This window comes from Scleropages formosus, chromosome 10, assembly GCF_900964775.1.
Source record: "Scleropages formosus chromosome 10, fSclFor1.1, whole genome shotgun sequence".
Classification (NCBI taxonomy): Eukaryota; Metazoa; Chordata; class Actinopteri; order Osteoglossiformes; family Osteoglossidae; genus Scleropages; species Scleropages formosus.
Genome location: NC_041815.1, coordinates 26,826,454 through 26,844,201, shown reverse-complemented (window position 1 = coordinate 26,844,201; position 17,748 = coordinate 26,826,454). Strand labels below are relative to the sequence as shown.

The window sequence follows — 17,748 nt, the reverse complement described above, 5'->3', positions numbered from 1 at the left end:
TTCACGTGATGGAGCTCTGAATGAAGCTGGACTCCAGAGGACAAGGGCATGGTGGGCTGCGTAATTGGCACGTGACCAGGGGAGTCCGACGTTTTGGAAATCGGTACCTTTATGTTTTTTATTAATCGACACCCTGGTAATAGTACTGCAGTTAAATTAATCTCTTTCATTGCGCGTTTGCTGGCAATCAGCAGCAGGTGGCGTTGCGTTCCGTAGCGGTTCTCTTCCTTCAGCTGAAGGACCCGGGTTCGAATTCCCACTCGGGCTGTAGTACCCTGACGAGGCACGCACAACGCACTGCACTATCACACACACACACACACACACACACACACACACACACACACACACACCGCTTGTTCTATACGGGGTCGCGGCGAACCGGAGCCTAACTCGGCAACACAGGGCGCAACGCTGGAGGGGGAGGGGACACATGCAGGACGGGACGCCAGTCCATCACAGGGCACCCCCAGCGGGACTCGAACCCCAGACCCACTGGAGAGCAGGACTCAGTCCAATCCACTGCGCCCCCCCCCCCCCCCCCCCCCACTATCAAACATTGTAAAAAATATTTATCTGACATTGTAAGCTACCTCGTGCTAGACTGCCACCTAAATAGCAGGTAATTATTTACCCTTTTATACAGCTGGGTAATTTTTATTGTATCAGTGCAGAGCAAGCAGAGGTGGAATTCAAACCATAGGCTTCCGATATTTACATTTTATTTATTTAGCAGACACTTTTCTCCAAAGCGACCTCCAGTAAACTCTATGTAGTGTTACTAGCCCACACACTTTATTCACTGTGGTGACTTACACTGCTAGATACACTACTTACACTGGGTCACTCATCCATAGATCAATGGAACACACTCTCTCTGTCACTCACTATGGATGAACCTGAACAGCATGTCTTTGGAGTGTGGGAGGAAACCCATGTGGACACAGGGAAAACATGCAAACTCCACACAGACTGAGTGGGGATCAAACCCAAAACCTCTCGCACCACCCAGGTGCTGTGAGACAGCAGCACTACTTGCTGTGCCACCATGCTGCCCAATATTCTCTATGTGAGATGTATAAAAATTGAACATCTTGTATTTATAAAGACTACCAACAGCACACAGATCAACATCACCCACAGCCCACAAAGGGGACACTTTATGCTTCTGATGCTGGGTGTTGGAACGAAATCTCCGTGTTGTGTTAACAGAGGTGATCTGCCCCGGCTGTAGAACTGCACGCTGCCTTCGAAAGAATTTCATCATCCTCTTCTCAAATATACAGTTCATTCAGCGGCTGAAAAACCACTCGCTGAGATTCTGATGTCCTCGTGGTCCAGGCCAGTCAAGTAAATCTCCTCTGCTGGGAAATTTATGGGAACATCACTTCCGTGTGCAAACACACGATAACTCTGCCGCCCCTATTAAATGATCCAGACTCTCGCATGTGGGAATTTGGACTTAAAATAGCAAAGATATGGGAAAGTGACAATGCACTTAAATTTGCCCATTTTGATACTTTTGGGCTGAATATAAATGCGGTTATCTGTATTCAGGAGAGAGGAACTACGTGTGTCCGTTGCATCATAATATAAAATAAGGTTGTAGCCTTAATTATTCCGGAGTGACTTTTTTCCTGTGAATTCAGAGTGAACCCAGAGAAGAGAAATGCAAAGTTTTCAAAATAAAAACCACAACAGGCGCTTTGCAAAGCAGCAGGTTTGTCATTTCTTGGGGAACTTCCAAGGTGTCTTCCAAGACCCAAGTCCATTTCCCAGCAGCCCCTGGTGGGTTCGCCACTCAGGTAGCGGGACCCCCCACGGAATGTCGACCGCGGCGAAACTGGAAGGTCCGAGTTCCCAAAGTTGGCGTCAACTGTTTCGTCCAACAGCGGACCATTTGGACAAAATCGGCAATGATCACCAGTGGCTTCACTGGGGCGCCGAGAAAACTACTTGATCTTGATCGTCTCGTGGCGTATTTTTCCTTCATCAGGAGAATATTCCACAGTCTTCCATCCGTCTCATAGGGCCAGTCTTGTACCCGCATTGTATTTGGAACAAGAGGTAATCAAAAAAAAAGACAGATCTGACTTGAGCTAGTAAGAATGATATCGTCAAAATAGGTGCCATTATTATCATTATTATTATTATTATTATTATGATTATTATTATCGCAACAGTTCTTTATCTTTTTGGAGTGGTACAGGATGGAAGCTCAAGAATACAGAATGCAATATTTCACCTCACTGTGCATGTTAAATATCAAATTCTGGCATTTTTGAAAGTAATGCATTTATCGCTCAATGGACAGGTATGAAAAAACGGGGACATTTGGATTCGAGCATGAAAGGGGTCTGTGTGGGTGTACCAGCGGGCCTCGATTGACGAGAAAATGTCATTTACTAATTTGAAGAGCCGAATGGGGTACGTACGCCCCTTGGTTTTGTCGTTACGGCAACGAGTCGGAAAGCCGAGATCCCGTGCGCGGCAGCCTAATCCAATCGAGTTACACATCAACCGGATCGCGCTAAACAGTGAGCCGAACACACTGCCATTAACCCGGCCTGTGTTTATGTTTCTTACGCCAGCCTTTAATGACCAATTTAATGCAATGTGAAAAAAATGTCACTTTTCAATGCTGGCCTCAATCCTTTCGCCATTCATCTGAATTGTTTGCATTATAAACGCAAATTTTAGCCACGTTAGCGGACCACCAGTCTGTATATTTTTGAACAAATTATTATCCTTATAGGTGGGGTGCGGTGGCGCGGTGGGTTGGACCGCAGTCCTGCTCTCCGGTGGGTCTGGGGTTCGAGTCCCGCTTGGGGTGCCTTGCGGCGGACTGGCATCCCGTCCTGGGTGTGTCCCCTTCCCCCTCCGGCCTTACGCCCTGTGTTGCCGGGTAGGCTCCGGTTCCCCGTGACCCCGTAAGGGACAAGCGGTTCTGAAAATGTGTGTGTGTATTATCCTTATAAATAGGCATCCATCACTTTCGGAGTGTTAAATACCTAATGCTGCAGAATTTGGCGTGCCGGGGATATTAAATGTTGAGGAGCGCGAAGTACTCGTTGAAGAGACGCCAACATTGAGAAATTGTCCTCGCTCTGTCACGAGAAGGCCCAAATGGAATTATGGCGTGATTCCGTGCGGGTGGGCATGCATTACTGCTTATGTAACAGCGTTCCCCTTCGCGGCGGAGCGGGGCGTGTCCGAGGTCCTCGCATTCCCGAGGGCCGTGCGAACGTCTCCGTTCAGCACGCCGCTAACGTCGATTAAGCTCCTTGTCTCAGAGGGGAGGTGTCTCTCATCGCAGCTCAGCCTCCACGAAGACACCCACCCATCCACATGGGTTTTGAACATTGCTCAATTATTATTTTTTTTTTAATTTTGTCATTGCGTCTATTTGTGGTGTGTTAAAGCCAAGTTATGTAAATCTGATGGATATCAAAGCCTCCTGAACAGAATTTAGGGTGGCATGGTGGTGCAGCAGGACGCTCTGGTGCTTTGCAGCTCCTGGATTGTGGGTTTTGCTCCAACAGCTGGATCAGCATGTTCTGCCCAAATTTTCATGCATTCCCTTATGTGTCCAGGATAGGCCCTGGAGCATCGTGACCCTGCACTGGACAAGCAGCGGTTAATAATGGATGATTTTTAATATTTTTTTTAGTTCAAGGTGACATATCCCTACTTTGACATGCAAGAGCTGCCCTCCTTCTGGTTTATGATTTGTTGGTACTTCCCAGAGGCGATATTTTGGGCTCATATTGCCCTTTGGCCTCAGTTCCATGAAGCTCCAGTCTATCCCAGTTCAGTGTCTCTATTCATGAACCATCTCATATTGCTGAAAAATGGACAGCAGCATAATCCTTTCAACATTAGACTTCTGCGATTACCTAGAAATTTTCCCAAAAAACACACGATTTTTGGAGTCATTAGATTATCGGTATAAATAAATTCAGGGGACCAGCTGACCCGTTCCACATTTGTATACAGCGGCTCATGGTTTTCTGCCAGCGTGGGCTCTGTGTTACTCATTAATTTCTGTTTGCTCGTGGCCCTCATACCAGCACCATGATGTTTTCATACGCTCGCTCATCTAATATTTCGCTTGCCCGCCGAACACATCGGCAGATTTTATAAATCAGTAACAGTGAGGGAGTAACGTGTTTCATTTAATTCAGTTTATACCAATACATCAGATAAACGCGACCAGACGGAGGCCACCGAAACAGAATGGAAATAAAACTGAGAGTTCATGACACCTTAAGGGTGAAATATCATAACGGAACAGAGACTTGCTTTACATTTATTAATTTAGCTGACTTTTTTCTCTAAAACAATTGACAGTGTTATGATGCCTATAACTATTTACTCATTTATACAGCCAGGTAATGGTACTGGAGCAACTTAGGGTAAGTACCTTACTCAAGGGTACTACAGCTGCAGGTGGAATTCAAACCTGTGACTTTGGGGTCCAAAGGCAGCAGATCTAACCGATGCACTACTAACTGCCCCCTTATAGTTATGTGTTATCATCATAGTTTTGGAAGTACCTTACATGATTTCACACAACAAAGGATATTACAGGGACTGGCTTTTTTTTGGAACTTGCTGGAAGCCTGGAGTGAGAAGAAAACCGTTGTTCCCTTAGAATTACCTTTTAACCCTTTGTCTTCTGCTGCTGGAGATGATTTTTCAGTGTGCCATTTTCATGCCAATGATATCTGTTTCTCCCACATTATCAACCCTTTCTCTGTTGCAGGGTCACAGGGGTCCAGAGTCTATCCGGGAAACATAGGGCGTGAGGTAGGGCACACCCTGGACAGGACAATCACACACATTAACACATTACGGGCAATTTTGTCACCAGCTCACCTGAAACACACTCCCTATGTTTGTATTTGTAATAATTGCAATAGTTCATTCTTTACCTAGTTTCCTCCAAAGTGGGAGGAAACCAGAGCACCCAGAGAAAACCCACTTGGGAGAACATGGGGAAAAATACACACACACAGAGCAGGACTTGAACGTGGAGCCCAGGAGGTACCAGCCAGCAGCATCACCAGTGACCGATACACGGTCATCCATTCTCAGGACGAAGACCAGCGAGTTGCCTGTCTACACGACTGGTCAACCACTAAAGTTTTTTTTGTTGTTTTTATTGATAAAAAGAGTCGACCTTTATACCCATACCTATTAATATCTCAGCTTATCTGCAGCGCTGCTAAACTTTGCCCGCTGTCAGGTGCTGGTTTTCTGGGTTACTGACCCAGCGCAGCTCTTCCAGACCATCTGCTGTAGTAAATACCCTGGTGACGAGAGACTTCTGGGCTTCCGATCATAATGGTACAAGGTGCCTAACCTGAATTCCCTCCATGAAGCCCTAATTCCAGAGCCTGAATGGATTACTGATGATGCCATCCTCTCATTTTCCTTTGGCTTCAACACTTTCAAGAAGAAATGAATTCCTGAAATAAAAATTCCCAGACATCAAGTATGTTATTGCAGCATATCTGGGACTTTATTATAAGTAGGATATTACTGTAAGTCCTTATTGGGGACACTGTTTCATTCATTATCATATAACTTTTTCCAGGCGTTTAAGATCAACGGTAATGGTCTGCATTTAAATTTACATTAATTCATTCTCTCCAAAGCGACGCACAGTTCCGAGAACAATACAAAAGTGCCTTACACCAACAGATGGAAATACCTGGATGCAGACAGATGTGATTCTTGAGTACAGTCAATTTGTCACATATCATAAACCAGTATACATGGCAGGAGTAGCAGCATATAGGGTTTTCAAAAGCAAATTGATATTAAAAGTGATTAAATGTAACAGCGTGCATGAGATCAGGGGACAACATTGCAACGGATATGATTTTGCATGTTTTGGTAAAGATACAACCCAGCATGTCTCTTCTCATGTGAGGATTAATAAAGATATTACAACATAACTGTCACTGTGATTACACAGGGTCCATCAGCTCTTTGCAGCCGAAAGGGCACCCATGCGGGACGGCTCGGCATATGGTACTCCAGCTAATGAGCATCTCATGATGTTCGCACACATTGGAGGTTCTTCCTCGGGTCGCATGACTCTCATTGCGCCGGGTATGGAAATAACTTCTAATGGAAGGCACGTTCTGCGGGTCGTTCACATGACTCACATACCTCCGAGTATTACGGCGGTACTGGGGCCAGCGATGCGGTAGGAATGAGTGTAGAAGCAGCATGTCTCAGACTCATGACCGAATTGCCAGTAATCAGGAACCTCCCTCATGTGCCGATTGCCAGGGGTCTGGTGGGCATCATGAGGAGCCACACTGCAGATTCCACTGCACTTCTGTTTGAGGTGCGGATCAGTTGGTCCTCTATGCTGGGTGCAGTATTTTGGGAAGTTAAGTATAGTACGGTACAATATTCACATATTTAGCAGATGCTTCTCTCCAAAGCAACTTCCAATGAACTCTGTGTATCAGCCCACACACCTTATTCACCACAGTGACTTGCACTGCTAGATACACTGCTTATAATGGGTCACTCATCTATACATCAGTGGAACACACACACTCTCTCTCTCTCTCTCACACACTATGGGTGAACCTGAACAGCATGTCTTTGGACTGTGGGAGGAAACCAGAGCACCCAGAAGAAACCTACACAGACACGGGGAGAACATGCCAACTCCAGGCAGACTGGACAGGGATCAAACCCATGTCCTCTCGCACCACCCAGGTGCTGTGAGACAGCAGAGCTACTCACTGTCCCTCTGTGCCACCCCAACAAGGCCTCCTGGGGTCAACAGTTCAATACCGCTTTCCTTCTTGCTTCTTTAATTAGCCATTCCTGGGACTTCAGACCTATAGGTACATTTATTTCTCTTGCAGATATGTAATACCTGTTTATTGATATTCATATAAGTTGTAAATAATCCTGCAGAAACTTTCCTCCAAAGGGAAGCGCAGTGTTATTAACAAGGTATTTAGTTTATACCTTTACCCACTACACCATAACATGGAATAAATGAGTGTTAACACCACGGGTCACAGACTACTTCCAGCTCCTAAATATGAACCCTCATGCCGGAGCTCAGTGGTGGCAGCGCCTTGGAGCCTAATATGAACCCAAACAAGCGATGCTTTGCCAGGACCTACACGCACACACACACTCACACACGCAGAGACACACGCACTCAGTGCTGTTTTCTCTGGGCCGTCTCACACACTCATACACGACCTTCAGGCAGAGGGTGCTTCGGGCCTGCAGGGATGGTGGAGTGATAAGGTCACCCAGCGGGATTAGAGACAACCGCACTTCTCGGGCGTGTCTGTCGAGTCGCTTTCGCCGATGTCACCGTCCAGTGTCAACGAGGATAAAGCGTCCTCCGGGACAGGACACTGCGCTGCTGGGAGGGACATGGGATTAACGGAGACAGTCGAAGCCAAAGGCAATTCAAATAAGATTAAAAGGAACTCACAGGTCTGCAATAACCCCCCCCCCACACCACCCTCTTAAACAGACACCTTTCAACATGGAATCTCTACAAGTGCATCCTGTGCTTTGTGCTATATTCTACGTGAACTTAAATGACCTTCAGTAACCAGCCAGGGGACAATCGAGCTGCGCAGGACACAGTAAACAGATGAATGACCTGGGGGGGTACTGCAGAGTGTTCCAGATAGCAGTTCTTCACTGATGCTTGATGCTGAACTACAGTAAGTTTCAAGTGGCGACATTTGACCCAGAGAGCCATACGTTCCTTTAATCAGCTTGATGAGTTAATTTGCCAAGTTATGCAGTGTGATAGTTTCCTGGGCGGCGGGGGGGGGGGGCAAATCACGTGTTTAGCCAAATTTTTGACCATTTAATCACCACTCTGTGTGTGACTACCCTGTGATGGACCGATGTCCCTGCCAGGGTGTCCCCTGCCTCATGCCCTATGCTTCCAGGATAGACTCCGGACGGATGTGCAGCTACACGCTTGGGACAGCTGGTAGCGTAATGGTTAGAACTGTTGCCTTTGGACCAACGTGTCATAGGTTCAAGTCTCACCACCTGCTATAGTATGCATAAACAAGGTACTTACCCTGAATTGCTCCAGCTGTATAAATGGGGAAAATAACTGTAAGCAGCTTAACATTGTAAGTTGCTTTCGGGGTAAGAAGCATCAGCTAAATGAATAAATTTTTGGCTAGTGGAGATTTAGTCGTGGTGCCACTAAATTCCTCTGCGGCTAATGGTTCGATGCACCCACCTCCTAGACGAAGAAGTCTTACAACTAAATACATGAGTCCTGCGGCCTTTTTCAGTGCGTAACAGTCAGTTTTAAAGGTCATTAGTACTGATTCTTAATTGTCATCCAACATCTGAAAGGAGCAGCTGTCAGATTAATGAAATGGAGATTCCCCCCCCCAACACACACACACACACACAGACAAACCAGAATTAGAGGAAAAGTGGCACAGTGGGCAGTCTAATCTCCTCTCAGACATCCTCAGACACCCGAGGCGAACGTTGCTAAAATTGCTCAGTGTAAATTGTGAGGCTGCTCTGTCCTCAGATGGTTTGGCGCTTTGCTCTGCCAAAATGCTGCAGGACTGGAACAAGGTCACATGCGCGGTACTGTAACCCGAAAGGGCTGCGCAGCACTGCATGCAGGAGGTGTCTTACCACGGTGTGACCACGTGGTGTCGCTGTTTCCCACTTGTCTACTGAGTGCTGTCTGGCCGCACTAGGAGATTGTGGTCGGACTAGAAAAGTTGGTTTATCCTGGTAGCGTGTTTGGTCTCATTTTATTCATGACCTAAATGACTTATTTCCACGAAATGATAAACTGCCGATTTACTTCAGTCCTCGTTTCGTTGATACTTCGTTGCTGTTTGCTAGGATTTTAAATCCAGGGGGCAATTTCGCAATGTTAAATTACTCCCATTTTCAAACCGATTCGATTGTCGAGACGTGGATTAAAAAATAGACACGAGACAAGACATACATACACACCCCCCTCCGACCACTCACATGGACAGAGGAGCTCAAGTGCTTTGAACTCATCGTCTGCGAAAGAGGTGGGTTTTGCGAAGCAGACATGTGTCAGCCTACGCCTGATCTTGTTTACCAGGTGTGGTGAGTTCTTACCCCACCCTGCGCACACAGCACCTCCGCCCATCAACGAGTGGTAGCGGATCGCGTTGAAACAGGGACCGCAATTGCGCCGCTTTTCCGCCAGGGGGCGCTGCGGGCCGCCGAGAGCGTCTACAGCTCCTTTATTCGCTGCCAGCCGGGCTTACCGTTTAATGCCGGGGAGGAAGAAAGAAGTGTTCCTCGACCTCGTCCCTCAGAGAGACGAGAAGGAGAAGGAGAAGGAGGAGAAGGAGAAGGGTTCGAGATCGTCGCGCTCCGGACCGCTGAGCTCGCGTCGCAGGCCCGCGTGGTGAGACGGATACATTGAATCATTATGTGCGGCGAAATCGCTGACATCGTTTCGTGGGCAGTGGCAGTTGGTACTAGATACATTTGTTGCAATGATATGGGGCTCTTTCGTGAGACTCTGAACTCTCTGTGTGTGTGTGTGTGTGTGTGTCCGCGCGCGCTCTCTACTTGGACGACGTGAAAACACGCGCACCCTCCTCTCGAACCGGGGTCCGATCGCTCTGTTCGTATCTCGGGGGACGCGGTGCGTAATGCGGGGAGAGAAGCAGAAGGTCCAAGGCTGGGAGGAAGGCGCGGAATCCTATTAGAGAGACGCAGATGTTGCGGACAGACGGGGTTTAAACACACCCGCGGAGGAGGTTGAGGTGTCGTGAGTACCTGCTTACCTTCTGGGGGGGGCAGAGTCTTGTACCTGTGCCGGAAATGAACGGTACGGAATGACTGCGGAATAATATGAAAAGGCATAACAATTTATATATGACTGATGGGGGGGGGCAGCAGGTAGTGGAGTGGGGGGATATAGGGGGGTTGGTGAGGGGTGTCGCCTACACTATACCCCGCTCGTGCCCTAATACCCGCGATCGAGGTGCTCACCCTGGACTGACACACTAATGAAATGGATAAAATGAATAAATTATTGTAAAGATCATGATGTTAGAGTGAAAGTCACCTTGGGTAAAGTTGTCAGGTTTAAAAAAGAATAAGTATTTGAGAATGTAATAAGAGTAAATAAGTACTTCACAGTATAAGCAAGTATTTCGCAGCATAGTAGGAATAGCAAGTATTTCACAGTATGATGAAAAATTCACAGCGCAGCAAGAGTAATAAGTATTTCTCAGTATAATGAGAGTAATAAATGCTTCAGTGTAATAAATACTTCACGGTGCAGTAGGAGTAATATGTAATTCAGTATGAAGGAGTGACCCACTGCACTGTGGGCTGTTTTATGTTTCTTTAATGAAAATACAGTAAAGGACAAGTTTGTAAGTTTGCCCTGTGACACAAGCAGAAGTGCAGCGTTTGTGGGGGTGTAAAACAAACACTGTCCTTCCATCTCAAACGAGGGGAAGCCGAGCTTTGTGTGTGCGTGTCTGTCAACCCTCTGTTGGGTGCGCGGGAGCCTTAACCGTTTCCCTGCAGCTCACGGAGGACCCGATGCCTCGTGTCTGGTCAGAAACGGAAGAAAATTGCACCGGTGTTTAATTGTGTTTGCTCACCGTGCCACCAGATTGATGAAGGGTCATCTAAAGGACAGCCAGGGGTCACTCGGGGTGACATGGATCCATGACATCCTGTATACTGACAGCGGGGCTCTTATGTTAGAGATCTCCAGTTACAGTCACCTGTAGTTTGACCAAAGCCTAGATCCATATTTACACACACACACACACACATTTTCAGAACCGCTTGTCCCTCACGGGGTCACGGGAAACCGGAGCCTACCCGGCAACACAGGGCGTAAGGCCGGAGGGGGAAGGGGACACACCCAGGACGGGACGCCAGTCCGTCGCAAGGCACCCCAAGCGGGACTCGAACCCCAGACCCACCAAAGAGCAGGACTGCGGTCCAACCCACTGCGCCACCGCATCCCCTATCCATATTTACATTAATGTTAATATTTCTGCATGTAAAGCAACAGATGAAAGGATGCAGACACACAGCTATTAAAGCCTGATTTGTTTCTTTGTCTCTTCTTAGTGTCGTGTGAATATAATAATACAGTAATAGGTGGTGCAGAACCAGCTTTTGAGGCTGGTTAGACAGGGATTTGGTCTGAAAGAGATGGGTTTGAGACCATTCTTAAATGCTGGGAGGGATTCAGCAGCTCCGAGGGGCAGGGGGAGCGCATTCCGCCACATCGGGGTCGAAACTGAGAAACTGCGCATTTACAGTTTTGGTTTCCTAGTGAGTGGGACCACCAGGTGGCTGGAGGTGGGGGAGCACAATGCTATTGCTGGGGTGTTGGGATCAAATGGCTCCTGTGGGTGTTGGGGTGGAGATCCTTTTTTGTTCATGGGAAACTGTTGTCTGTTTTAAAGTTTATCTGCTTTTTTTTTCCTCTTTTTTTTTCCTTTTTATTGGTTTTATGAACAGCACAAGATCACAGCATCGTACAGGCAGAGACAGCACACTGAGAAACTGCAAAAATATCCACGTATATAGAGCAAGGGCTCAAGGTCAAAGGTTACAGTGTATCACAGGTGTGATCATGGAGCCTTTTTTTAATAACTTCCTCTTCCTGCCACCTTCCATGCTGCCCATCCTTTGATCATGGAAATCTGCTGCAAAGTCAAGAAAAGTTTATGTATTTTATTATTTATTAAGTAAAACAAGCAGCAGCACCAGGCCACAGCTACATGCGAAGTGAAACAGCACATGGAGAAACCGCAGATACACCCACATGCATACAGGTGGCACAGTGGCACAACACCTGGGTGGTGCGAGAGGACGTGGGTTCGATCCCCACTCAGTCTGTGTGGAGTTTGCATGTTCTCCCCATGTCTGTGTGGGTTTCCTCTGGGTGCTCTGGTTTCCTCCCACACTCCAAAGACATACTGTTTAGGTTTACCCATAGTGTGTGTGTGTGTGTGTGTGTGTGTGTGTGTGTGTTCCACTGATGTATGGATGAGTGACCCAGTGTAAGTAGGGAATCTAGCAGTGTAAGTCACCGCGGTGAATAGATGTGTGGGCTGATGACACTACATGGAGTTCATTGGAAGTCGCTTTGGACAAAGTGTCTGCTAAATAAATAAATGTCAGTGTATACAAAGAAGGAGGGCAAAAGTTTGAAAAGCATCACCGCTGTCTGAAAAGTGTCCTCAAGTACGCGTGAGTTATCATCCAGATCAAATATTAATTTCCTAATTTTAAAATAAGGATTTTTTTTCTTCCAGAATTTTATTTCATACCAGTAAAGTTTAAAGTGCCTCAAAAGGGAAAAAAACATTAAAATCTTTCTCATCATGAACACGATTATTCACTCGTCTGAACGCAAACTCATTTTTCCCAATACAGAAAGTGAGAAACATCAGAGGTTGAACACAGTTATAAATAACTGGTGTAAAAACAAAACCTGGGACTTTAAAACCCTTTATGTTTAACAGTGTTTTAAGGAAAACAGTAAAATACAGCAATAAATCTGTAAGTACGGCACCCAGGTGTTACTGTAACACTTTAACGTTACTCTATTATTTCCAGTTATATAAAAAAACCGCCTGACACGTCAGCTGTTGTCTCGAGGACGTCGGGGGGGTGTTCCTAGTGCCACTTTGTCTCCCCAAACTCGTCATGCAACGTGTCATTTTCTGTAGGGCCACGATGACGCAGCGGCTCGCGGTTTTGTGTCAAGGCTCCGGCTGGGGAGGTAATGACCGTGGGGGGTTGGGGGGGGGTCAGACGCCGAAACGCAAAGTGTGCGGCGGGGAGTGTGACGACGGTCCCTTGCGGTCATCCGAGGTCCCCGAGCTGCCGTGCGTCCCATTCAGACGGGGCTCCAGCGATCATCTCGCCGCATCTGCGTCCGTCTTCTCTTACAGACAGGAGGGAAGCGGTGGGGGCCGGAGCCACGGTGCCCTTTTCACCGTGTTTTACCCCTGCGAGGATACGAAGGAGACGAGAGCATCGTGCCGCTGCGATGAGTAGTACGATCACAGGTATTATTTATTTATTCTGTAATTTGACTTTCCTCCTTAGGGCTGCTTTCATAATGAGACCCTGTCAGCTGAAACTGGGGGCACCAAATTTTGGTACCGAAATCAAAAAGTACATTGTAATCGTGGGGGGGGGGGAATAATAAATAACTTTGTTTACTGATAGTTTTTTTTATGAGAACTGGCACCTAATGTATGATGTAAACATGGTATGACAGGTGACTGCGTACGCCAGCTGTGGGTAAATAGTTTACCTTAACCAGGTTCAATTTAATTTTCTTCAATTATTAAAGTATAAATGTTTGTTTTGTGCCTCTTTAATGTTCACATTCGTATTATCAGTGGGGAAAAAAAATGGTCAGATATACTTATGCGTATTTTTATTGATTCAGAGACGGAAGTCTTTGCCGGAGTCTTTCTTGCCGAAGGGCATAAGACGCGCCGGCGCCTCCCCCCCCCCCCCCAAGTAATTTACAATATTGGCTTTGTATGCTAAGCTACTTACACTGATTCACCTATTTATGCAGCTGGGTAATTTTTACTGTGTCGTCTCATGGTACGTACCTCGAGGTTCCTACAGCAGGAGGTGGGATTCGAACCCGTGTACTAACCGCTGCAACACTCAAAGACCTGTGTGTTGCATACTGGAAGAGGCCCTTGGGGCATTACTGCAGTAAATTCCTTTTTTCCCAACTGTGTTATCACCCCCCCCAATCGGTTATGCACTGATCCGTGTGTGTGTGTGTGTGTGTGTGTGTGTGTCCGTCCCCACCCCCCTGCTGATAACCTGATACGGTGGAACCTGGTGGCCTCCTGTTGTCTGGAGGGGAGTGGCTTAAATTTTAATCATAGTAGAATAAAATAAAACGGTGAACCTGGATTTAAAAATGGGTCCTGAGCCTGTTTGCTCTTCCGAAATTGTAAAAGCAGATTTGGTTGCACAAATTTGGGTTCTATTTGTTTTCTTTCCCCCCCCCAAAGCCGATGGGAGGGGGGTGGTTTGCGTGCTTTTCCCACCCCCACCCCCATCACACCCCGCCCCCATTCCTCTACATCTGCTCAAATTCCTGGACGTCGGGCTCTCGCTCTGGGAGTCGTTTTTCCCCTGTTGGTGAAGAGACTCGCTTTCTGCGCTGCCAGGTGTGCGGCGGCCGAGGGGGCGGGGCTTGGATGGCTGACGGACCGGGACGCGCGCGCAGCCGGGACCATGATGGCCCAGAACCGCTTCATCCTGCTGCTGGCACTGGGGGCCGTGCTGGCCGTGCTGAGCCTCAGCCTGCAGTTTTGTGAGTACGACCGCCTCCCGAGTGACCGCAGTACAGCTGGGGCACTCTGAACATGCGTGTGTGTGTGTGTGTGTGTTTGTGCAAACATGCCCCACTAGGCACTGAGCTCACCTTTGTACAGGCAGCAGAATCTGTAACAAAAAATTGAGTAAAAAATGAAATACAACTGATATTCTTTTCTGCATCTTACATGGAAAGTGTTTTCATACAACTTAAAGTAGGAGTGGTGTGGTGACACAGCGGGTAGCGCTGGTGCCTCAGCTTCTGGGCTGCGGGTTTGAATTCAGCTCAGTGTTAGTTTGCGAGTTTTCCCCAGGTGCTCTGGTTTCCGTTCACAGTCCAAAGTGAGTGAGTGAATGAGTGTGTGTGATTGCCATGTAAGGGACTGGCATTCCATCAAGGTTGAAGCCTGCCTCGCACCCTATGCCTCTGGGATAGGCTCTGGACCACTTGGACCCTGCACTGGACAAGCGGTTGTTAAAACGGACGGACGGGTGGAATACAGCACAGCAGGCGCTGAAGCTCAATCGTTGACCTTTACGCACACTTTTTATGCATAAAAGTTATGCTTTTTGAATTTTCTGCCTGTGCGAGTGCGCCGCAAGGCACCCCAAGCAGGACTCGAACCCCAGACCCGCCACACAGCGGGCCCCCCCCCCCCCCCCCCATAAATAGTATTCTTAAAATTTATTAAAGTGTATGAAAGGAAAAACTGCTGTCAAGTAGGTGAGAGGTTCTTAAACATTTCCCTCCCTTGAACCCCTTTAGGACCCTCCTACCCAGCTGGTATCGTAGTGGTTCGAGCTGCTGTCTTTGAACCCAAAGGTTGCAGGTTCTAATCCCATCTTCAGCTGAAGAACCCTTGTGCAAGGTACTTACCCTAAATTGCTCCAGTGAAGTTACTCAACTGTAGAAATGGGTAAATAATTGTAAGTAACGCAACGTTGTGCATTGGTTTGAAAAAAAGTGTTGGATAAATGAATCGATGTAAGTCGAGAACCTATGAGGCAGCAGGTGGGAATGGAGATGCACGGGTCGATGGGGAATCTGCAACAGAGCGAAGAAGTTTCTAGAAAGTAAGCTGAATATAACTGCCGTGACGGTTCAGCGGCTCATGGACGCGCCGGCCTCCCCAGATCCGGAGAGTCGTTCGCTCAGGTGCTCGTACCCGAGCCCAGCCCGGCCCTAGAGACCTCCTGACCGTTCTCGACAGGTTCAGCCTTGCGAAGAGGGTCAGAGGGTTCGGTGTGTTTCTCTCTCCTGGGAGAACGAGTGTGTGTGTGTGTGTGTGTGTGTGTGACATCCCCTCGTTCACACAGCATATTTCTGAGAAGCAGGAGGACAGAAGGCTCTGTGTGTGTGTGTGTGTGTGTGTGTGTGTGTGTGTGACAGGAGGGTACGCGTCATGAAATGTGATCTTCACGTGATCTTCCGAGGGCTCTGATCCGGAGCCGACTCCGGGGGGTGTGGGAGATACAGCTTCAGCTCGACACCTTGAATCACAAGTGTGACCGGATAATTAAACACACACACACACATGCGCACACGCGGACCGACACGGCCACGGAGGCAGTGCCTCACTTGTGCCGGCTGGTGACCCTCTCCGTACCGGATGTCGAGTCCTGTGTTTCCTCAAACTGTCCCTTTTGTTGGATAAGATCAGCAGTTATCCATCCTGCCCTCCTCCCGTTCTTGGGGCGGGTTCACCGGGGTCGTGCGGGGACGTGGAGCAGGGAGTGAGGGGAGGAGGAAGAAGAGGCCAGGCACGGCCGGGACCCTGGGCTGGAACTATCGTCTATCCCCGTGCCAGAACCACAGCCTCCGCGGCTCCTCCACCACCCGGACCGCAGGAGACTGCCGGAAGCCAGAATGGCAGCGTGTTCAATGTCAAACCCGGGTTCGACGGACTTCCGGAACGATCTACAAAGAGGGAACTCGTCGGAACGGCGCACCCGGACGAGCCGCCACTTGAAAGGCCCGATCCGTATCAATTTTCCTCCGGAGCGGTGACCTCATCCCTCGAGGAAGGATATCTTTACAAGGCCTGGAAGGACTTTGCCCTGTAGTTACACTTGGGCTTTGAAATATGTGTGTCGCCAAACGCAGATTCCAGTAAGTGCTGCTCATGTCTGGAGGCTCCGCACCACACATCCGAGGATTATTACCTCTCCACATCTGGCTGCTTGGTGGTGCCACTCGGTTGGGGTCCAAAATGGAAAGCCCATAGGCTCTGATGTCATGCAGTGAGCTCCCCCTGTCCCTCAGAGCTGCCGAGTCCCTTTCAAGAAGGGTGTAAAACCACGTAGACTCACTTTTTTCCTGGTCTTCTGACTGCTTCAGAAACTTACATCGCTGCATCGGTGACCATCGCCTCTGCGCACGGGTACCGGTGTAAATGTGCGCCAGCTGAAGCGTCGCCATTGGACGAAGTGGCTGTGCTTTGACAGTCTGCGTGTAAAGCTCCTCAGCTCTTTTGGAGAAAAGCCTGTTCTTTATTAATAAATGTAAGCAAACCTCTTGCCATGTTGAGAAGATCAGGGGTTTGGAGGCCATGGGGGTCCTACAGGAGGTTCAGGAGATCTGCTCTGATGTTGCTTCTCCTGTGGAATCAGCTCCGAAACTCTCTTCCTGACGCCTTATGTGTGTCCCTTGGGGTCAGAGGTTACGACCTCACCCCTTTTGGTGCATCGGCTCCATTTGTTCAGAACCGGGATGCAGAATCCCATCATCTAGGTCCAGTCCCCTGTGAAGACGCTTCTCAACCCCCTCCCCCAATTTGGGATTGGAACCGTCTCATCTGGATCACAAACTCAGAACAGGGCTTTACTTCGCCGCTAGGATATGGGGTCACTACGAACAGCAATCGGGGCCATCAGGTGTTTTTTTTTTTTTTATTTTATTTTATTATATGACACAAATTTGGAGTCACGCAGGCAGAGGCTCCGTCTTCGTGGTCGAGGGGCGGGTTCGTCGACTGAACAGATTGCGTCAGAGCGGTCCAAAGGCCTTTGTTGCTTCACTGGGGGGATTGAGCCATTGATTTCTGGTAACCATTCCAAGCAGTGCGATTAAAATCCCTCCGGTCGTGTTTCTGACCTCCCTTACAAAGACCTTTTCACGTGGAGGACGAGAAATGGTCAAACACTATGTCTTTATAGCTCTCTGTGTGTGTGTCTACAGGAGTGTACGGCAGCTTCCCCCGCTCTGCTCTCGTCCCTCCGCTGGGGGGACGCAGCAATAATGAGGTTTATAAATGATCCCCCCGAACGAGCGGACAGCCGATACTCTCTCGCGTCCCCGGACGCCACTCTGTGTCTCCCACTTCATCGCTCAACGCTCCTGTTCGCCGACAGTCTCGCGGCTCCTCCGCACGC

At 48.3% G+C, this 17,748-nt stretch overlaps 1 protein-coding gene across 4 annotated transcripts in view; it reads left to right on the top strand.

Annotated features, from left to right (window-relative positions):
* Positions 1-9,251: 9,251 nt before the first annotated feature.
* pxylp1 (2-phosphoxylose phosphatase 1) overlaps positions 9,252-17,748 on the top strand; it is a 29,819-nt gene continuing 21,322 nt past the window's right edge. The window contains exons 1-3 of one of the 4 annotated variants that reach the window (XM_029255405.1): positions 9,252-9,439; positions 12,975-13,091; positions 14,229-14,374. In XM_029255405.1, the coding sequence (XP_029111238.1) occupies positions 14,296-14,374 (79 nt within the window). In that variant the 5' untranslated portion in view covers positions 9,252-9,439; positions 12,975-13,091; positions 14,229-14,295. Of the gene's footprint in view, positions 9,440-12,150; positions 12,803-12,894; positions 13,092-14,228; positions 14,375-17,748 lie in introns of those variants that run through there. The other 3 variants (XM_029255406.1, XM_029255404.1, XM_029255403.1) reach the window with 3 other exon arrangements.